The following is a 22,432-nucleotide window of genomic DNA, read 5'->3' as shown; positions in this document are numbered from 1 at the left end:
CCCCAGCATCTCTGATGCATCAGACTGATCATCTGATCAACTGACTGTTGTTGGTTTACTGGAGCCTTCCACAAACTGTTGTTTATGCTCTCTGCTGTTATCACTGTAACACATTTCTCTGCTCAGTGTCACAGGGGACCACACTGGATTTAATCGTTGTGCTGTATTTTGGATATATGGATCATCTGACTGATCATAAATATTGATCAGACTGACGACAAATTCCTTTTTCTTAAAAAAAAAATACAATAAAATAAATCTGGTGTCCTGTAAGACATAGTCATGGTGACCAAACGCTTACCTAAATTATGGATACACATATCCATTACAAGGTTGAGCAACATTGCAGAATCATATTTGACTACATGAATTATTCTCTTCCCCTCTGCTGTTGGACACATGAACAATAAACGTACGACTGTTCCCACCACTAACACATGACCCTACGCTGTGTTCACTGCATCATTCCATGTTTTGGCACTGATCACCACCTGCACTCATGTATATATCTTTCTACGTAGCACTTTTAATTCTTATTCTTACTTTTATTTTTTCATGTCTATTTAAGCGCAATTTATGACAGTATGTTTGCACTGAAGCACCGCAGCAATTTCCTAATGTTGTAAACCTGCTCAACATTTGGCAATAAAACCCTTTCTGATTCTGATTCTGATTCTGATGAAATAAAGATATAGTATCTACGGACAAATATGAATGAGTTCTTCCTCACAAACAAGTCTCATGCAGTATTTTTAAACTGAACACTTTCATTTTTGTTGTTTGTATCTTATGATTTAATTAATTTTGTTGAGTTTTTTGTTATTGCTATTTTTAAAGAACTTTTTGTTTCAAGGGAGCTGGAATTTTATTTTTTAAAGCTTTCCGGTTCTACCTCGTATTCCATCCGATAGTTCTAGGAACCGTCCTCTTTGTTCCGGCGTTACTCGAGCAAACATGGCGGCGGAAGGAGATGTCGATTTGGACTTGGAAGCCGAGGAAAACTGCACCGGGAAGCCGGCAGAGAAGCCTCGGAAACATGACAGCGGGGCCGCTGATTTGGAGAGAGTGACAGACTACGCGGAGGAGAAGGAAATCTCCAGCTCTGATTTAGAAACGGTGAGAGCAGCGGGCTAACGTTAGCACCGGAAACATGCGGTCCGTGCTGCCGTTTCCCGCACAGCATCACTGACACAGAACCAAGTCTAGTGTGTTTGGTGTGTAGCTTGTGTTTTATACACACTTGATCTGCACGAGTTTTGCCTGTTTTCATGCTAGTAGCTAACGTTTGCGCAATTATGTAACGTGAGTGATAAACTCGGTAACTAATTGCTTCGTGGCTCGCCAGGTAAATCCGCACACCGGTTTTCTTTAAAACAAGTAAAATATGTTTTTTTTTTTAAAAGACACGACAGCCTCACAGCTGAGACAGAGCATGCTGCACATAGAAGAGCAGCGTTATAGAGAGCGCACATGTCCTGTCAGGCTTCTGTTTTTAAATGTCTCTCATTAGCTCCGGTATGAAAAACGAAAACCTTTCAAACGTTAGGGACGTAATCACAATCCCCCAACGTTGATTCTGTCCATCTGCACGTGGGAGAAACGTTTTGTCACTCATCCAGGTAACTTCCTCATTCTCAGCTGACTGCAGGTTTCAACCTTTTGGGGATTTCCTTCCCTGGATGATTGAGCGACGTAATCACAACTTTAAAGTAATTGCTCTCCCATTATGAGGCACATCTAGTAATCAAATAGGGTTTACCTCACTGATGCCTGCATCAGAAAATAGTAAAATGCTGCCTGACATCATTTTCCAAGCCCACTCCACCGCAGCGCCTCCTGAAGACCTTCAGGTTATATTTCGACCTAAAGGAAAAAATTAACTACTGCACACTAACTCACGATATGATAGAGCAGCACGGAGTGAGACCAGAGAAGTATTTCAGTTTTTCTCACCTTGAAACCTTGTTTCTTGACAAAATACCAATAATTAACGCCTTTTGGATAAATGCACATTTTAATATTCATTCGTAAACATTGCGTGTGGCACACACAAATATTTGTGGTGCTTCCTAATGAGTGGTGACGTAACTAGATTATTCCCATCATTTGTGCGACCGTCTGTTGGTGTTTGAGTCATGAAATGTGTACGCACTGTACACTTTGAGTTGTGAGCAGGACTTTATTTACTTGTAACATTTACTATTTAAAAAAAAAATCATTAATTTGTGAGACCAAATGCTTGGACGTGTAGAACAGAGATTGTCTGGGTTGCGACATTCTTCATGTTTGACACATAGGAAGGTGAAAACCATATAAATGCTATAAACAGAGTTTCCTGTCACAGGCCATGTCAGTGATTGGCGACAGAAGGTCGCGGGAACAGAAAGCCAAGCAGGAGAGGTAAGAGCAGCTTCATCTGTAACTGAAGTGTTGGCTCCTTGTTGCCTCAGTCACTGTAAAAGACCCAGGAGAGTCCCGATGTTTTATTTATTCCTGCTTTCAGAGAAAAGGAGTTGGCCAAAGTCACCATCAAGAGAGAGGACGTAGAGCTAATTGTAAGTTGTTGTTTTTAATTATATTTATTTTACTCTTTTTGTGTATTAATCCATTTAGCTGTTATACAACCACACAAATGCTGGTTCACTACATGGTCTAAAGCATAGGTGTCAAACTCTGGCCCGCAGCCTAATTACATTTGGCCCGAAATTACTATTAGAGCTGGCCTACTGGTATTATACAGCTAATATATATATTGTTTAGTATTAAGCTTTGCTTGTTCCAAATTCAGTTTTTCAGCAAAACATGTTTGAGTCCATAAGAAAAGATTCATTTTTATATCTGGAGGAAGATTTTTTTTTTAAATAAATATTAATGTTAGCCCGCGACTTTGTTCCAGTTTTGAATTTTGGCCCACTGTGTATTTGAGTTTGACACCCCTGATCTAAAGTATGTGGACACTAACGCCGTGTGACCCAAACCCAAAAAGTTGATTCTGTTTTTTAGTTGTGGTGAAAATGATAAATATGAGCATCTTGGACCAGAATCAAAAACACTTCTATTGATAATTGACAAAAATCTGATCTCAGCGATCTGAAAGTAGCAGAATTCCTAAAAGCTTCACTTGAAACGATTAGAACTGGAATTCCTTTCCTTTGATTTCCCAGGTGATCGCAGCGTATGAGCCTAGCTCTACAGTGGAGTAGTTCCTTCACACAGTCACTACATGTGTGCACATATGACTTATATTACCTTATTAAGTCCCGACTATTATTGTAAATTGGTGATCTAAAAATAAAATTCAAGTTGGACCAGTGCTGTCTAACGTTTGTTGATTGGAGCGTTGGTAATGGAAACTATCAAATATTAAACCTACGTTTTAAATTACATCAGTGTGTTACAGAAGGAATCGTCCTGAGCCAAACTGTAGTTTTTATAAAACCAGTTGTCTTTACGCTTCTTTTGGTGTCCAGATGTCTGAGATGGAGATTTCGAGGGCCGTGGCTGAGCGCAGTCTGAGGGAACACATGGGAAACGTGGTGGAAGCTCTGGTGGCTCTGACCAACTGAACAAACATGACTGACACTGGACTGCTTCATTAGGCTCATCGGTCACGCTGGGTGGTTAAACTGTCGTGGTGTCACCTTGACAGTTGTTTTTGTGTTTTTGTTTTTTAAATAAAAGTTGACATTTGGCTTCTTTCATGTCCATTTATGAAAAAAGAAAACACACTGCTTTATTGAAATAGTCATCAAACATCAGTAAACAACACCGAGGAAAAAGGAACGAGTCAGTGGGAGACTGTGTGTACTAAATGTTGAATTTACAAAATTACATAAGCCATTGTCCAATGACATAGAAACCTCTTTTTGATGGTTTTACAGCTGAAATCCCACCAGCTGCATCTCCTGTAGATTTCATGGAGCCAGCAGTCCATCTGCTGATTTCCTTCCACGTCACAGTCCAGAAAAACAGACCATCAGGCTGCAGCTCAGTCTCTCAAAGTCTTTACAGCTGCACCGTGGGCCTGCTCATATCCTCTTCGTGTGCATCTTAAGTCTTCCTCTTCTTCACGGTGGGCCGGTCAAACACGTCCCTCACGCCTGCTGCCTTCTGCTTGAAGAACTTGGTGTTCTGAGCGCTCTCTTGAGCCCAGGCAGAGTCGAACGACGTGGTGTCCTGGTCCACCAGGTGGGTGTACTTTGTGCGTCCAGACCGACCAAAGTTTTTCACCTTTGCAGGAAACACAAACCAGAAAAGATCAGAGAGCCCCGTGATTGAAGAGAAAAAGAAACTCTTTTTTTCTATTGCCTGAATAAGATGCACTGTTATTGTCTCTACTGCTCTGTGCAGCACAAGAGGTTCTCTCAGCTGTCAGCACATGTGAGAAGAAGTCAGTGGAAACAGCAGCAGGTCAAAGGCAACTGTTTAGTCATTAAAGCTTCAAAACAAGTACTGATTTATGAAAACGCACAAATAAACAGATGCAGATTAACAATAAATATCTGCAAGTGCACCAAGTAAGCAGGTCCAAGCTAGCTGGAGTGCCGAAACACCCGCAGCACACAAGGACATTTAATTTCACAACATAGCCGTCCAAATGTCTTCAGAACAACAAGACACAAATGTAAAAACATGGTTAAGTGTTTACATCCTCCTCTCCAAGGTTCCAACTAGATCTCCTGAGAAACAGCACAAACACCTGAAAACCATTTAACCTTATTTTTCCATATGAACACAACGCTGTTATAACAATGTTCAGTGAAACAGTCCAGGCTACGATGAAGATGAGGAAAAAGCAAACGCCACTGACCTGCATAACTTTGGGTAGGATGGTTTTGTTGAAGTGATCCTCCAGAGTAGGTGCACTGAAATCTCTCTTGTACACGTCCTCCTCCTCGTCCTGCAAAAGAAAAACATCCTGACACTTAGACTTATCGCTGACATCATCAGCTAATATCCTGCAGCTTGGATCAATGTTCCAGGGATGAGCCAGAAGGTCAGAGATGTTACGACTATAAAAGCGTTTTGGTGTAAAAAAAAAAAAAGTCAGGACATTTTAAAAAGCTCACTGATACAAGAGTTTGCTGTTGAGGACAAAACAGTACAGGCCTGGTGGTTGTTTAAAGTTCACATCCACAAGGATTACATGCATCTCCTGCACTGTGTGCGGTGCATATATCCTGCTTTTTTTCAGAGAGTACCACCAGCCCACTGAAGCTCAGCATCCCTGTGTGCACGCACATAACATACACAAAATATCCAACATGTACTCAACTTTACTGAAAATCATTTTATCATCTGTCTCTGGTTGATTAAACTAAACTACAGTCACCTGACCTTTGGCACACAAATCCAAATTAATTCATTTCTAGGTGAACTAACTCGGCTTCACTCAACTACATGCAGGTAAATGCACAGAAAGTATTTGGTGCAAAGAGATCCTCCTCAAATAGTTTGATTAAAAAATACAAGAAAAGGGGGATGGAAATCAAGAAATTCATTCAAAGGTAAGTCATATAATGAGAAATTAAAGTATTATTGCTTTGCTACATGTAACAAATGTTTTAGGTTCTTAGGAGAAACTCAGCAGAAAAGCCCTGGGTCAAGCTGGGACATTTGGGGGAAGCTCAGTTAGATGGTGCAGCTAGACTGAAGCACTGTGGTGACTCACCATGAAGAAGGCTCCTCTGTGGTAGTACTTCTGGAGGAACTTGTATTTGCCTTTGGTGGCTTTGTTGGTGACGACCTTGCCGTTGTTGCGCAGCTCGGCCCTACGCTCCTCCTCAGTCAAGCTGTGGAATCTCTCGATTTCAGACTTCTCCTTCTCGAAGCTGAGAACAAACAACACTCATGATCTCTTCTCTGGATGTTCCTTTATCACAAATTTATTTTCAGTCACTCAAACTGGTGTTTACTTACGCTTCTCGTGCCTCTCTGTCCCTTTTGATGCGCTTCAGCTCTCTGACCTTCCAGGCTTCGTATTCCTCCTCCTCGTTCTCTCCATCGGTGTCCAGAGCGTCCAGAGCAGCCAGCGTGCGCCGGTTCTCCTCAAACTCCTTCTTGGCCTCTTCCTCCACGATCTTGAGGGTATAGCGCCGTCGCTCCTCCGCCTGCCTCTTCGCTTCGGCCTCCAACTCTCTCTGCCTCTGCTCCTCAGCTTCACGCTCTGCCACTGTGACTCTCTCTTTTCTGTGGAGAAAACAGTTCATGTGCTCATTAATGTTAAGGGCCTGGTATTCAGGCCGGTGTTGTTGTGATCTGCTTCCATCTAAAACACAAAGCGCACTGCAGCTTTAACAGGAATAAAGTGTTCAGGAGTTACTTTGACAGAAACGTTCTGCTCTGCTCGAGCTCTTTCCAAACACATTTTTGAGTGTGAACAGCTCCAGACTGTACTGTATGTTTCCAAATGACGTGACTGTTCTGGATAAATGAGACACAGCACACTTGATAAAAGACTCATCATTCACTCATGTTTTCTCCATGCTGTTAATTTTCGTTCCTTCAGTAATGCAAGCAGACACTTCTTGTGTGTCTTGATCTGTCAACATTCTGCACAGAAAACTGACCGTCGCATGTCTGCGACTGATAAATACGGTCTTTGGATTTACGTTGTTCTACAAACTTTCATCTCGTACTTGCGGATGAAGACAGGTTTGAGCCGCGGCTCTGCTTCGTCCTCGCTGTCGGTGTATTCCTCGTATTCAGACTCCATCTCCGACTCGTCTCCTGATTTCCCCTCTTCCTCCACCTCCATGACCTCCATCTCTTCATTCTTTCTATCCAAGGCTCGCTGACGCATCATTGCTCGCCTCCTCTCGATTTCCTGTAAGTGACCAGAAGAAAAGAAACATGTCTTAGTACAAACAGGTGAAGAAAAAAAAAAAAAAAAACTGACAAATTTAAGCTTTGAGGCACCTCATCATCCACTTCTTCTTCCTCCTCCTCTTCATCTTCACTGCTCTCCTCTCGCTGTGGGTGCCACGTGCCTTCATCAGAGTCTTCGCTGCTCTCAACCACAACTTCAGGCTCTGCTATCTGTCTGTGTCTTGCAAGCCTGAGGACAAACAGGCACAAATCATGTTCACGTCAGCTTTCCAACACGATCGTTTTGGTGAACTTGAATCAGATTGTAAACGCTGGGCGCCACCTCTCTTCCACGTCCTCAGAGACACGGTTTAGCAAACGCCTGAGACGTGGATCAGAGACGTCCTCCTCCTCCAGCTCCACCTCTGGCTCCATTTCTTTTCCCTTCTTCACAAACTGGAAGTCTTCTTCTTCTTCATCAGACGACTCCATCGGCGCGTAGTCAGGGCGTTTACCCGACACATACCTTTTCACCTTCACCTTCTCCATGGAGAGTTCACCTGGCACACAGAGACACACAATCCTCTTAATCACACTTGAACCTACGTAAAGTTTTCCGATTAGGAATACCAGCTCAGCAGAACCACAAATAATACCAACTTTGCAGTTTCTCATTTTAATGTTTAGCTAAGACCAAGTCATAAATATCATCATTTATTACTGCTAAATAAATCTTTACATGACAAACTGATCACTAGAAAACTGCTCGACATATAGATTTAATACCTTTCTCACAGGACATGCAAATCATAAAAAGTCATCTTAAAAGTACCTAAACCTGAATTGATTTAATATTATACAATACTGGTAACCCCAAATGAATGATTACACAGTTTGTTTTTCAGTTATTATTTAAGTCACTTCTAATATCCAATTTCTTTGTATGTAGCAAATCTAGTAAAAACCTTTAAAAAAATACTTTTATTAATCAATGAATCCACTGACATGAAGCATAATTTTAATTCAGAACAATTTTCTTCTTCTGCTAAGTAAGAAATAAATCCACCTTTTCTTAAGCACACGTGACATCAAACTGAGTGTATTTACATGTATATATTAGTGCTATTTCTTACATTTGTAAACTCTGCAACATATTGTATTATTTAATTAGTTTAGTCTGTTGCTGTCTTGGAGCAACTGTAACCCACATAATTTCCTTGGGGAGTAATAAAGTATTCTGATTCCGACTTTGGGGTCACTGGTCTTTAAGTAACTGCAATGCCTGACAGTGCTGGTGTCTGTGTATTTACGTCCTCACTGGCTTCAGGCCGCTCGCAACACGCTGATGCGGACAGTTTTTTCTACTCTTGACTCTGTATTATGTCACACAGAGGAAATATCCCCAACTGGGTCATGTCACCTGCTCTAAAAACCTTCTGTTTAGGAAGACCAGCCAATGAAAACCTTTGGCTTAAAGACGGAGCTCGTTTAACACGGAGTGGACTGAGAGTTAATCTGAAGTGTAAATCGTGCAAACCACAAACTGAGGCACCCCGCAATAAAAACATGGCTCTTTTTTAATGCAACTCCACTCTGAGGCCGCAGGTAGTGCAGGATCCCATCAGGTTTATTGAGACCCGTTATCCAACTACAACACTACAGATATGTAGACGAAGATAATTTTGTAACATGTTCCGTCAATTCTTAAATTGTTACAGCCAGGACACTAATGTTATTAAATTAAGTAAAAAAAAAAAAGAAGAAGAAAGTACAGTCCAATTTTTTCCAGCATATATCTTCGTACATAAATTTACTATCAGCTTTGCTACTCCAGCTAACTAGCTTAGCACGCAGCTAACACCCTGCTTGCTAACCGCACAAGCTCACCTTTTTCATTCCGGACCGGCACGGCTCCGGCCGTGGACTGGATCGGTGGAAGCTTCATGTTTAGGGCTTCGCGACTAGACATGACCGCCCGGTCGACGATATGCAACCGTACAAAGATTAAAAAATGAGTATTTCACTTTAACAAAACGAATTCCTCGTCGTCGCTCAAATCAAACGGAAGTTCGACACAGTCGGCGAACGGACAGGAAGTAAATTTGCTCCGACAGTTCTTCCGCCGGTAAGCGGTGACTGTGTACATTTCACTTTAATACAGAAGATAGGAAGTATTTGGTTTACACAGGAAATATGTTTCCGAAAAACGAAAAGTTAACTTTCTAAAACAGGGAAGGGTGAAAGTGAATGTTAATATTCTGAAACGTTTTAGTGTAACATCGCCCTCTGCAGGCTGCTGAGCTAAACACATTCATTCTTTTTATACGAATATATCAAATTATTGTTTTCTTGGTTAAAAAGTAGAATAATTTCAAATAATCCCATGTTTTAAATGTGGACATGTAACATGTAAAGGAGTCACTAAAACTCTTAAATCATCTTTAATGAAGTAGAGTTATCAGGTCGCTTCAAGAGAAAAAATGCAAATGACCTACATCTCCTTGTTGTTTTATATTAGCTTATTTATTTTCTGTTAAAGAAAATTACTGAGCATCCTGGCTTTCTTCAATGGATTCAAATATAACCAATAACATGTATAGTGAAAAACACTTTGTGCCAAATTGTTTGCTTTGTGTAATGCAGTCCTGCAAATGTGTGTTATATCTAAATAGGCTTTTTTTTTTTTTTTTTTTTTTTTTTTTTTTTTTTAAAACGCACCATCACAGTCCACAAGCTACAATTACCAAATGGGGAGTAGTATCTTTTACTTTTTCACTATTACTAAACACCACAACATCAGACACTCGGGGATTCAACTAACCTGCAAAAACATTACAAACAGAACAGAAAACTAAAGGACACTGTAATGTACATGAAATTTGATTTATTTTGAATATTTACAAACAAAAAGCATTTTATTTGCATTCGAAATAGCCCATTCTCCACTGTGTTGTGGCCCTCCTGTCAGAGCTGGACTCCTCTCTCTTTGAAGAGTTCCTCTAGCTTCTTCTCCAGAGCCAAGTTGGTTCCTTTCAGGCAATTCACCACCTCAAAGGCCCACAGGAAATACTCCTGCACTCGCTCAGCTGTCCAACCTGCCAAGCACATTCAGAAACATAACTGAACAACGTTTGTTATGTTGTCTTTTGCACTTCTGCCAAATAAATAAAGTGTTCCAAAGCATTTCATCCTCTTCATTTTTAATTTTAATTTTTTAATTTTTTTTTTTTTTTTTTTTTTTTTTACACAGCATCCCATTTATTGTAGGAAACAGCACTGTGTCCAGAGACGTACTGACCAACAGGAGTGCAGCGGTTCAGATCCCTCAGGTTGTACAGTTTATCAGCCAGTTTAACCAGCTTGGCCTGTTGGCTGCAGTGAGGTGCGTGTTCCACCTGTAGACGCTTCCTCTCCTGCTTGGGCAGGCTCTTGTCATCCGTCACCTCCTGAACAATGCGAGCCACAGTTACACCAAATTTAGCTTCCAGCTCTGCGGGGGTGGTGTCGGTGTCTTCGACTGTGTCATGAAGCAGGGCGGCCTGCAGGGCAGGAGGAAGCACACAGGATTACTGATGCGAGAATGCATGCACGTGACTGTGACTAACAGGTAACAACTGATAACTCACCTGCAAAACCTCGATATCTGTGACGCCCCCTTCGTGGCTGAGGATTCTCGCTACTCCTTAAAAGCACACACAGAGAGCTGTGAGTAAACAAGACTGTAAACAAGAACCTTCACTGTTTCCAGACTGCTAAGAGAAGTCACTTATAGAACAAGAAAACTCATTTATAATCAGACATTTCCTCTCTGAAGAGCTCCTCCAGCACTTTAAGTTTCTACATTCAGTAAAAGGACTAGATGTTACAGTCCCTGATAATGCATTGCTTTAAATGGAGAGAATCTTGAGGGATGGCTGTTATGAGGAAAGCCCAGAAACTTTGCCAGCAGCACACATCGTTATTCCTCAACTTTAGGTCTTTTACCAACGCTAATCTGCCATTTTTAATTCCTTGGTTAGGTTTAGGGATTAGAGATCTGATCTACATTTTCATATTAAAATTTGGGACACATCGTCAGTAGTGGACCTTGGATTCATCGGGTGTTTTGGCCATTATCACTAGACACCCTCATCCAAGGAGGCCCTGCCAGGGTTGATTCAGCCCTGGAGTGTGTCACTGGTTTATGTTAACATTGTTATTTCTCTTCTTCTTTCTTCTGTTTAGGTTTCTATGGTTTATTTTTCTATCTAATCATTGCAACTAAAAACTAATACTTACCTCTTTAGCATTTATGGAGCCTCACTTCTTCAAAGGGATAGAAAAGGTGATAGAGAGAAGTAAGACAAAAGGGACAAGACAGGAGTGAGCAGAGAGGAGAGCCGGAAGGGGGGGGCGCCTGATCTGGCTTCCCACACCTCCCCGCCGGATCGGGCTGTACACTCTACCTCCCCACTATAACATAGCTCATAGGTCTCATTTGTAAGTAGGAAAATAAAACTCAAACAGAACAAGCAGACGAACCATCAGAAACTTCCTTTACACACAGGGACACAAGGAGGGAGCTTAATCACTGGCTGCCCATCTATGGTGCTCCTTGCTAACACCACGATAAACAAATCCACTGAACTGTCGTTTCAAAAGATATTTTGAAACAATCACTAGCTCCTCTTTTGCATAATAAAGCAGAATGTCTGAAGAAATGTAAAAATACGAATTTGGGGGGAAAAGGTAAAAAAAAATAAATAAAAGCAAAGACAATATAATAAAAATCGATACATGGAAATTAGATTTGAGGGAAAATAATTTATGTTTTTCAGTATTATTTTTGGTGCGTTCCTTTATCCTTTCAAAGTTTGTCCCTTTAAGTCCCCCACAGCTCTAGTGGTCTGGAGCCCTGACAGGAAAAGCACTGCCAAGTGCTATCATTAGCTCAGCAAAGAAAAACGGAGCAGTGAGTAGTGGAGGAGATATTAGGTTCGTTGCAATCTGCGGCATTACCACTAGATGCCGCTAAATCCCCCGCACACAAAAAGCCATTAGTTTTGTACCCCTGAACAAAAAAACAGATCAATCGACCTCCACCTCCCTGTGAGACTATACACTATACAAATTTAAAGTCGAAAAATAACGTATCGCTATTACACGGCAGGGTATTATCATTAGAATCAAATAAAATAAAGGTAAATAAAGGTTTTGCAGAAACATCGTTTCTGCAAAACTATTTGTTGCCATAAAATGGTAAACATATAATGTTAGTGATATAGCTGTAGTAGGCGAGTAAACCCTGATAACTTGACTGGTTAGTTCTAATATACCGCTCCTTTCGGCGACTCCCTTGTTGACAAGGTGTCGCCGCAGCAGATACTGTTATATAATGTCCACTATGAACATAATTAAGTTTGATAACTGGGTTTTAATTCAATCTCCTCCTTCCACGGCTTCCGGTATCGTATCAGTTAAACATCAGAAACTTTTTTTCTTTTTCTTTTAAAGATAAGAGTGAGAAACTTCACGGGTTTACGTACAGGCAGTGAATGCATCATACTACCGTAAAAACACACCTACCTATGGGGTGATTTATATACGGCGTTCCCTCTGGATCTTTACGTCGCTGGTTGCGGTGTTTCTCTGCGGCAAATTGAACAGTTTCTAACAACAAAGCTACGTCTGAGTTCATGGTGTAAAAATCACGTCCTGTCAGGTCAGTGACAAAAAAACCGCGTTATTAGGTTATTTAATTTTCAACGTCTTTCGAGCAAGTGTAGCGGTCCGTTGGTATTATGATCCGGGGGGAAACAACTGTTCGTGGGATCATTCCACTTATTTAGCTACGGAAGCAGGTAGCTGCTAACTTAAGATAAAGCGTTATGTTTCAAAAGACATAAACGGTCAAATTTCTGGCATTAATTTTATATTTCGAGGGAGAATTTTACAAAGTACTGTCAGCGTATTCGATTATATCAGCATTTATATGATGAATGTGTTTTTAGCTTTGAAGCTAAGCCAGCAGGGAGGATAATCACAGCACAGATCTCTGTCTTATATGTTTCTGCTGGTTTTTGTATCTCCATTATTAAACATTATATTTGTATATGAGTTATTTATTTATTTTCTTTGTTTATGCCAGTCGTGGATGCCTGAGTGTTGTCCGGTCTCCGTCGTGTGTCCAGCATGGCTCACAGTGCCAGGAGAGACTCCCCGGAGCTCCCCGACTTCTCCATCCTCAAGAGGCTGGCCAGAGATCAGCTCATCTACCTGCTGGAACAGGTAGGAGCACGTCACAGCTCCTGCCGAAGACATACACATCAGTAATATGACTGGCATGTATAGCATGGATATGGCACTGTTCTTCTTTTTTTGTTTTTTTATTATTATACTTTATCATTTGACTGCACACCCATTCACGACACGTCACCACAGACTCATCAAACATCCTGAGCAGCGTCCGGTAGATGTTGAAGGACCTCAGTGATGTCAGAAAATAGAGACTGCTTTGGCCTTCTATGTTTTTAATGAAGTCTACTGTATTTCTTGTTTGTTTTATAGAATTATAAATTGTGTTTATGGAGATAACAACAAGCAGTTTCACTGGCAGTGGCTTTTAAAAGTGCCCACCAGCTAATGGAGTGAATTCTGCTGCAGAATCATGTCTATTTCTAAGGTTGCAGCGATTCACTTGAGATTTTATGTTGAGAAATATTCCTATGTGCTGAACTATACTGTCTTAACATGAAAATTGTCCCCACCAAACTACAGTTTACTTTTGCCTTAGGACTCAGTTTTACAGTTTAATTTCATTTAATTAGGCAAAAATGAACATTGTCAGAATCAGTGGAGAAAGTGTAGAAGCTGTGTGCAGACTAAGCCATGCACGCATTAGTTTGTGATGTACTTCCAACTCGGTGAAGACAAAACAAGCGATGCTTTTTGTGTTGTGAAGAGCAGATTGTCCTACAAGCCGTTCTCTTGTGTCACAGCTGCCCGGGAAGAAGGACCTGTTCATTGAGGCAGACTTGATGAGCCCGCTGGATCGTATTGCAAATGTATCAACACTAAAGGTGAACTGCATCAGCTGCTGCTCTCCTGCCTGTTCTGATCTCTTCAGGATTACTGCACTTTCAGCAGGTCTTTAAAAGCTTTTTGTCTCCCCCCCCCATTTTCTTTCAGCAACATGAAGTGGACAAACTCTACAAAGTGGAACACAAACCTGTTATCAGCACCTCAGATCAGTGAGCCTGCACCTTCATACCTTACAGAATTGTACCCACACACCTGACGCGCCCACCTGACAATGTGGCGTTGCTCTTTTTCCAGGCTCTGTTTCCTGATCCGTCCAAGAATACAAACTGTGAAATGGATATGTGGTAAACGGAGATTCTTTTTATTTATCTCTTGTCTTGATGGTTTTATTATAAAGTCTTTTGGGTAAAATGGATGAAACTGAAGCAAAGTGACATCTGCATTTTTGTTGCAGATGTAGTGAACACAGACAAGGTACCTGGAAAATCCCGAAGATACAAGATCATCTTTACCCCTCAGAAGGTATTTCTCTTTCTTGTCTTGTGTACTTGTAATGCTTCGAGTGCTTGATACTGACCTGCTGACCCTTCTTTGTGTTACCAGTTCTATGCGTGTGAGGCCGTGCTGGAGGAGCAGGGGATCTTTGGCGGTAGGCATCTTTCTCTTTTTGCAGGAATGACGAGTGTGAGTGAGGAGAAGTGTAAAAGCTGTTTTTGCCTTTCCTGTAGATGTGTCCATAGACGAGTGGCCTTTCTACCTGCTTCCTCTTGATGATGACATCATCAGTCTGGAGCTGCCAGAATTCTTTCAAGACAACTTCCTGGTTAGTAGAGGCCAATTCCTTGTCTAAATCCTTTTCTAGTCAGTGTTTTAGTCATCATTTGTTAATGTGAAGAGGTTCTGCAGCAGTACACAGACTAATGAGTGAACACGAGCAGCTAATGAGCTAGCTGTTTCCCCTAAATGATGAAAAGAAAAGAAAAGAAAAGAAATATTGGCCTCACATGCTCGTTGGATGCATGCATGACTTGTTGCTCTGCATCAGTGTTTGATTCAGTTTTAGACGTTTGAATAAAACGTTATAGACTCAGTCTGAAATCTGAAGTTCGTTGTGTTTTTACTGTTCCACGTGGTTTACAGACACCTTGACATCCAAACATGTTTTTGTGAGAAACACAGAGCTGCTCGTACCGTTGTCCAGATGTGTCACAGTTTTTGTCCTCGAGCTTTAGTTTTGAGTTTTCGTCGTTTCTTTCCTTAATTTCCTCATTTCTGAAGCCAACCGCACAAAGGAAGTCTGGGCATTGTAGTGTTACTAATGTGTTAATAATCATAGTGAAACAAATCATCACATTTGAGCTGTTCATTGCTGAATTTATAAGCCCGTAGTTGAATCAGAAGTGTAACTACAAAATCTCTGATGCATCCTGTATTTTTCCAGGCTGGAGACCAGCGCTGGGTGAGGACCGCCGGCAGTGCTCTCCACCTCCTGTACTCCCTGTACGGCCCATTCTCAAAGGTCTACGGGATTGGGCGCTGCTCAAAGGTGCTGTAAGATTAGAGACCAGAAGCTAGTCTGATACAAACTAGTTTAACTTTTTCACGTCCAGTTTGTCCGTCACCTGCTTTGGTCTGTTGCTGATGGTAATTCTGTGTGATCCCAGATGGCGTACGAGTCGTGGAGGGAGCAGGTTGAAGAGGGAGAACAAAAAGCTCGTCAGGCTGAAATTGGGAATGTTTTCCTTATTGACAGAGGTGAGGAGGCGCAGTGATCTCAGAGGACGATGGGCCGTGCCGTTCCCGTTCTAATGTCGTCGTTATCATTGCAGATGTGGACTTTGTTACTCCTCTGTGCTCACAAGTTGTCTACGAAGGACTTGTTGATGACATCTTTAGAATCAAATGTGGTAGGTGTCAGTAAATCGAATCCACTCACACGTTCACTTTATGCCTGGAAGAAACACGTCACCTCTGACCTCTTGAGCAGAGCATTTCGCCCTCACATTCTTAGCTCTTTTGAAGCCACGCTGCTGGTTGTGGTGTTTCTTTTAAAAAATATCCATATGTTGTGTGATCATTCCAACTGTTGTGCAGGATGTGTGGAGTTTGGACCTGATGTTACCGCCTCTGACAAAAGTGTGAAAGTGATGCTGAACTCTCACGATAAGGTAAGGCTCGTCTTAGTCTGCGGTCGGCTGCACTTTGCTAATTGTCGTGATTCTAATAGAAAAGTGTGTCTAATGTTTTGTAGGTGTTCAGTGAAATCAGAAATGAGCATTTCTCCAACGTCTTTGGTTTTCTCAGTCAGAAAGCCAGGAATCTGCAGACTGCATATGACGTGAGTGAATGTTGATACTGCTTAGCAATCATTGCACCCGTGGCTCGATTTGAAGAGTCTTTGTACGGCACAACCTTGAAAAATGGCATTTATATTTGCACTGGTGCGTTACGTGTTTATTACCTCGTGGTCGTGTTTTATGTGCGATGCCAGCCAATAGAAACTAATAAAATGCTCCTGCGTCTGCGCTCTCTGTTTAGGTCAGCAAACATTTTTGTCCCTCTAGTTTTTCCTCTTTCTCTGTACGTTCCAGTAGTTTCAGTGATCTCGCTCCAGGAATTTGCTGGGGTGACGTTTATGAGTCTTTATCTTGACACTTTGATGCTATAATTGTTATTGTCTCAAAAACTACAACAAAAAAGTATCTGGAAATTGTCCGGATGATCTGATGGTGCTGAACCCCTCGCAGTAGTGTTGGGCTGCGTTGATGCGATGTGTAGTTACATTTAGTTACATAGTTACATAGTGTCAGGTTACCCTGCAGTGTTTCAGTGGGGTAATTATGACGTAGCTGAAGCATTAGTGACCAGTAAGGATAACAGCTAACACCTTTTTTCTGGTTTTCTTTAATAACTCTACAGAAACGTCGGGGCATGGACATAAAGCAGATGAAGACGTTTGTGTCAGAGGAGCTGAAAGGGTTGAAGCAGGAACATCGACTGCTGAGCCTGCGTGAGTGTTACAGTATCCTACCGCGGACTCCGAGCCATATCTGCACGGCTGCGTTGCTGAAGAGCATTTTCTCTTCCAGACATTGGTGCCAGCGAGTCGATAATGAAGAAGAAAACAAAGCAGGACTTTCAGGAGCTGCTGAAGACAGAACACTGTAAGAATCCTCCGGTCTGCTCTTTGTTCCAATCACGTTTCATTTAACCTCCTAAGACCCTAACTCTTCCACAGCAGCATTTTTAATTTCTCTTTGATATTTGGGCATATTGGGACCCGATGAATGTAAAAACAAAGAATTACCAGATATTTTCTTTACCTGATTTTTGTTTCTAAGAAAAATGAGAGCCACATATGAGGATATTCATTTCGATCGAACACTAGCAGTATAATGTCCTCATAAGTGGATATCACTTTTGTAGTGCAAAATTGTCTATTTTGGTCTAAATAACCCAAAATGTGATGCCCACACATGTGGACGCCAGGTCCTAGGAGGTTAAGGGACTTTAACGCCTTAAAGCACAAAACAAGCTCCATGTTTGTTGGTTTCATACGTGTGTGCAAGAACATGAAAGCTCTCCAAAGACTTTGCTGACCGATGAGTCTCATGTTTTCAGTACTTTAAATGAACTAGAGATGATCCCATTTGAGAAGGGTGTAACTTGGGTTATCTTTTTTTATTACTACAATTTACAGATGCCCCCTAAATGCATCACAAGCAGGCAGTCATAAACCCAGCAAAGGTCACTGAAGCAGCAACATTATCTCCCTGGGTTACGACGGGGACTGGTGACGATGTGATGCCTAAAACTGCTGCATTGTTTTCTGTGTGCCCTGTTTCCAAGACTGGGAGAAGAACAGTAAGATCAGTGTTAAGAGTGGGATTATAAGCAGTGACAGTTTAGACTTGGACCATAGTTAAGTTAGGTTTATGGTAGTTTTTAGCACTTAAATGTGAGGCTTGAGAATGCCATACAACCATAAATCTATTTCCTTAAACACTTATCCAGTTTAGGGCCACAGGAGGGCGGAGCCTATCCTGTCACAGGGCAAGAGGGAGAGCACACTCCCTGGACAGATTCCTAGTCCAGTGCAGGGCCTACCACACAGACAGACAACCATTAATACTCACAGTCACACCTGTGGCCACGTCTCTGTGAGCTGCCAGAATAACCTAAGAGAACAAACTCCACATAGAAACTTTTACTGTGAGACAACAGTGCCTGGCTTGAAGTGCACTGATGTGGAATAAAGTCCTGCAGAGATGGGTAAACAAACACACCTGTGTTCCTGTGTGTGCTCCTGTCTCCATGCTGCACGTTAAGTGGTTCAGTTCATTTTGTGTGTGTCCGCTACTAAAAGTTGTCAAAGATAATAGTTTGTAGTGTTCTAACCCCAGGAGCAGCAAATCTTGTTTCCTTGTGCTTTCCCAGTATTACTGGAAGGATTTGAAATCCGTGAATGCATTTCTTACATAGAGGAGCACATCAACAGACAGGTGAGTGTTCTTAAAAGAGTTCAGCAATAAGCGCACTGCCAAAAAGTCTGAATGACTCTTTTTCTCCTTTCTAGGTGTCCATGATAGAAAGTCTGCGGCTGCTTTGTCTGCTGTCTATCACAGAAAACGGTGAATCATCCTTCACTGATTCGTCACAGACTGTTGTCTTTCCTGTTTACAACTATTGTGATGCTGTTTTCCTGCAGGACTGCTGCCAAAAGACTACCGCTCATTGAAAGCACAGTATTTGCAGGTGAGGTACAACAAATCTCTCAGAGTATTTTTGTTGTGGGAGACAGAGATGGGCAGTACACGTTACAAGTAACGCGTTACTGTAATCCGATTACTTTTTTCAAGTAACGAGTAAAGTAAGGGATTCCTATTGCAAAAATGGTAATTAGATTACTGTTACTTTCCCGTAGGAACGCTGCGTTACTAAAACCGTGATTTTTTTTTAATTTTTTTTTTTTGCGAGAATGTCTCATGACAGTGACGTAAGCGAGTGCGACGTTCGTGGTAACAGCTGTGTGCAGATCAACAATGGATCACATATCGATTGTGGGAGAGAGTATGAGCGTGCAGCGTTTAAAGCGTGGAAGTACTGACCTTACTTTGAGTTTGATTCCATAAAAAGTGACAAAAACATTAGTGTCCGCTGTGCGTGGGAAGAAAACTTCTTTTTACAGCGAAAAAACCCTAAACGTCCGAGCAAGCACCGAGTAGCTGCCACGTAATGGGAAACTCACAGAGAAACTCGTGGATTCTTCCACTGACCGCTGCTGAAAATAGAGCAACAGGACCGCTGAGTCTTTGATTTTATTTATTTTCTGCTGTGTTTTACTTGCATCTATTTGAAGGAGTGAGTGTAAACACAAAAAATATTTTATTTTATGTGCAGAAATGTGCAGAAAATACATTTAAATGTTAAACAAATTTCTTCCAGTCAGAGAATGCTGCATATAATTAAATTTTTGCTTGATGCATAAAGTTAAAAGATTAAAACTAATAAAACAAGTTTTAAAAAGAGACTTTTCCATTTGATTACATTTTATATGATAGATTATGTAGAAAAAGTAGAATTGGGCTGAAAGATCTATCGCTTTATCACCTATTCAGGTTGTAAATCGTGTTTTTAAAAAGTAACTAAGTAACTAATTTGAAAATAAGTAATCAGTAAAGTAACAGGATTACCTTGGGGGGAAGTAATCAGTAGTTAGTTACTGATCACTTTTTTCAAGTAATTTGACCAACACTGGTGGTAGAAGTACAAAAGCTTTTAGTGTCAGCATTTTTGTACCTTTGCTTGAAATGGTATTTTCTGCTGTTTATTTTTATTTATTTTTTAATGCTATTTTCTGTTCATGTTTGCTCAAAAAAGATTCAAGTATACAAACAGCATGTAGGCTGATACTGGCCGTAAGGGATTTGTGCCAGAAAACACTCCTATCTGTCATTTTTGGAGCTCTTGGTGAATAAAAGTCCAATCTGTTTGTTGGAAGACCAGAGCGCCGAGGAGAAACCCGTCTGAGACGGAGAAAATCAGGCTGACAGCAGAACTTCTCACAAAGCAGCTGCACAGTTATAACACAGTTTCTACATTTGCCTGTTAAATAGCAAACACACACACACTTCTTTCTTTGCTTTGTGTGTGTTTTGTGCAGCTCAAATATGCCTGTAACCATCTCAGTCACCCTGTAATGTCTTCAAACAAAACAACCTTCACATTTCATCAAATGCAGCATTGTGTCAATGATTGTCTTGGAAAGAGCGGCTGCTTTCTCAAATGATGTTTGTATCTTTGTAACCTGAGATGACAATGAAATGTATTTTTTAAACAAAGACTCGGGACTTGTAGGCTCACAAATATCTGATTGTAAAAGAATCTGAGTTCAGCTTAAATCATCACTAAATTTTTCATTTATTCGTTGTGAGCTTTCACTTAATTTAACAGTCTGGCCCCGTGGGGAAAATAATAATACAGCCTATCCCTACACTGGAGCATGAAATGTAAATCAGTCTGTAGCTGAACAAAGATCATTTCCTCCTCTTAGAGTAATGCTTTGGAGAACGTGCAGCGTCCAGCTGTTTGGGGACATCACAGGCTTTTGTCACAGATCTGATCAGGCAGCCTGTAGTGGCAGATTGCTCTTTGCTGCCAGCCTTGGCTTGTTAAGTGTGTGCTCATTTTGATAAAGAGCCATGGGTCCAATGCCTGACATTTTTCTCTGTCTGACCTCATCAGAGCTATGGAGTGGATCACCTGCTCACATTTTCCAACCTGAGGCAGCTTGGGCTGCTGGTCGAGCAACAGCCGGGAGAGACGCTCACTGTAATGGAGAGCAAAGTGGGCAAACTGGTTAATGATAAAACTGCAGGTGACAGTGGCTTCTCAGCGCAGTTTTAGCCTTCTCCACTTACAGGAAACCCTGCATTGCTCTGTGCATCAAGACACACGTGCTGTTTGACTTTTCTTCTTCTTCTTTGTTTCCAGGAAAACTGACAGATGCCTTTTCCTCTCTGGCAAAGAAGAGCAATTTCAGAGCCTTGAGCAGAAAACTTAACTTGGTAAATTATTGTTTAGGTGAACATCTTTGGTTAGTTGTATTTGTGGACTCTACAAGAACAACTTTGTATGGTTCACGGTTCAAAATAAACCTTATCTATGGTGTACTGAGCCTTGGTGAAGCACTGTGTTCATCCTGCTTGGAAAAAAGGCTTTTAAAAAAATCTCCTCTCCTTGTAAAACATCCCTCTCTTTAATCTTTTTTCTGATTGGTTGGCCCAAACAGAGAAACGAGTTTTAAGTTGGGATGACCATATTAGCAGTGTCCTCTCAGTGACATCAGACAGAGCCACAAGTAAAAAAAAAAATCACTGTTTACTTCTTTCACATAGGCTGACCTCATGGTTTGACACTTTTAATGAGCATCTGCAATCATAACACTATATATGACACAAAACAGTAACATATATTCTCTTTAATTAACTTTATTTAGTTTAAAAAAAATACAGCACATACTTTTCCTAAAGGCATTTTGTTTTTCATTTCTGATTGTGTCAAATGGTAACGTGCTCATCATATTTTGCATCAAGGTGCCAAAGACGGATGAAGAATATGACCTGCGTGTCCCTCGAGACATGGCTTATATCTTCAGTGGTGCCTACATCCCTCTGAGCTGCAAACTCATCGAACAAGTAAGTCAACCAGGACACATTCAGTCTGTGGATATGATGGGGGGGCAGCCATGGTAACTTTAAAATAAAATTCTATTCCCGGTATGTATTGCATAGGTGCTGGAGCGAGATGGTTGGACGGGGCTTGAAGAAGTCACCAGGCTGCTAAATGGTCATGAATTTGCAGTTACAGGTTAGTTCAATGGCAGGTATAATGGATCCGTTTGAGGCTAATGCTAAAACAGAAAAGGAGACTGTTGTAACAGACGTCTAACAGATTTGATCACTGTTCTCCTTCTCTGATCAGGGAGCAGCGGAGTGGATTCAAGGGGAAAGAACGACACTCAGCGTATCATACTGGTCATGTTTCTTGGTGGATGCACCTACTCTGAGATTTCGGCCCTTCGGTTCCTCGGCAGAGAGAAAGGTAAACATTGTGATGGGGTGTAGGGCCACTTAAGCAAAAATAAAAAATGTGAAAAACATCTTCTGAAATGGGAGATGTATTTTTTATTGTATTGTTGAAAAGCAGAAAATAACAACCGTTTCTATTTTTTTCTCTCAGGTTATAAATTCATTGTGGTTACAACTGCAATTACAAACAGTTCCAGACTCCTGGAGGCTTTGCTGGACAACCACGTATGAAGCCTGGCAGCACTTCATTATGGACAGAACTGCTGAGGAGCCGCTATGCATTCCTCCAACACTGGCATTAAAGATAAAGAAATGCTTCATTCTGGTCTGTTTCTGGTGACGCGAGAACTGTAAAGATGTGTAAAGTGAATAAACGTTTCTTAACATCTTCGTTGGTTTCTATGTAGTCGCGTTTACCGGCTGCCCGGCTCTGCTGTGAGTTCATCAGTTTAAAATTAACTGCAGTTTCTTCTGTTCTACTACGTGACGTCAGCGCACCGCCCGTGCGATCGTTG

At 41.3% G+C, this 22,432-nt stretch overlaps 4 protein-coding genes across 5 annotated transcripts; 2 read left to right on the top strand and 2 right to left on the bottom strand.

Annotated features, from left to right (window-relative positions):
* Positions 1-910: 910 nt before the first annotated feature.
* On the top strand, positions 911-3,696 carry hypk (huntingtin interacting protein K). The gene is made up of 4 exons (XM_004566357.5): positions 911-1,116; positions 2,345-2,400; positions 2,504-2,555; positions 3,471-3,696. The coding sequence occupies exons 1-4, from the start codon at positions 955-957 to the stop codon at positions 3,564-3,566; spliced, it is 366 nt and encodes a 121-aa protein (XP_004566414.1). The 5' UTR covers positions 911-954; the 3' UTR covers positions 3,567-3,696.
* Positions 3,694-8,924, bottom strand: mfap1 (microfibril associated protein 1). Its single transcript, XM_004566349.4, has 8 exons — positions 8,695-8,924; positions 7,151-7,367; positions 6,919-7,057; positions 6,639-6,826; positions 5,920-6,189; positions 5,672-5,831; positions 4,811-4,900; positions 3,694-4,230 (listed from the first exon to the last, which is right to left on the bottom strand). Exons 1-8 carry the CDS (start codon positions 8,774-8,776, stop codon positions 4,051-4,053), a joined length of 1,326 nt encoding a protein of 441 aa, XP_004566406.1. The 5' UTR covers positions 8,777-8,924; the 3' UTR covers positions 3,694-4,050.
* A 752-nt stretch (positions 8,925-9,676) lies between these two features.
* On the bottom strand, positions 9,677-12,509 carry hddc3 (HD domain containing 3). Its single transcript, XM_014409363.2, has 4 exons — positions 12,373-12,509; positions 10,434-10,489; positions 10,106-10,346; positions 9,677-9,902 (listed from the first exon to the last, which is right to left on the bottom strand). The coding sequence occupies exons 1-4, from the start codon at positions 12,482-12,484 to the stop codon at positions 9,772-9,774; spliced, it is 540 nt and encodes a 179-aa protein (XP_014264849.2). The 5' UTR covers positions 12,485-12,509; the 3' UTR covers positions 9,677-9,771.
* On the top strand, positions 12,371-22,308 carry vps33b (VPS33B late endosome and lysosome associated). Of its 2 annotated transcripts, none has more exons than XM_012923309.3 (24): positions 12,371-12,508; positions 12,935-13,074; positions 13,785-13,865; positions 13,975-14,036; positions 14,122-14,171; positions 14,282-14,349; positions 14,431-14,476; positions 14,556-14,650; positions 15,269-15,373; positions 15,492-15,582; positions 15,657-15,734; positions 15,922-15,995; positions 16,079-16,165; positions 16,747-16,837; positions 16,917-16,991; positions 18,265-18,329; positions 18,404-18,458; positions 18,536-18,582; positions 20,572-20,704; positions 20,821-20,894; positions 21,423-21,524; positions 21,621-21,696; positions 21,811-21,930; positions 22,069-22,308. In XM_012923309.3, exons 2-24 carry the CDS (start codon positions 12,979-12,981, stop codon positions 22,146-22,148), a joined length of 1,851 nt encoding a protein of 616 aa, XP_012778763.1. In that variant the 5' UTR covers positions 12,371-12,508; positions 12,935-12,978; the 3' UTR covers positions 22,149-22,308. The 2 variants fall into 2 exon arrangements, with proteins under 2 accessions (XP_012778763.1, XP_012778762.1); XM_012923308.2 differs by lacking the exon at positions 12,371-12,508 and adding an exon at positions 12,513-12,647.
* Positions 22,309-22,432: the final 124 nt, after the last annotated feature.

The sequence above is a fragment of the Maylandia zebra genome, linkage group LG1 (genome assembly GCF_041146795.1).
Source record: "Maylandia zebra isolate NMK-2024a linkage group LG1, Mzebra_GT3a, whole genome shotgun sequence".
Lineage (NCBI taxonomy): Eukaryota > Metazoa > Chordata > Actinopteri > Cichliformes > Cichlidae > Maylandia > Maylandia zebra.
Note: the sequence above shows the minus strand (reverse complement) of the source record. Positions and strands in the feature narration are given on the sequence as shown.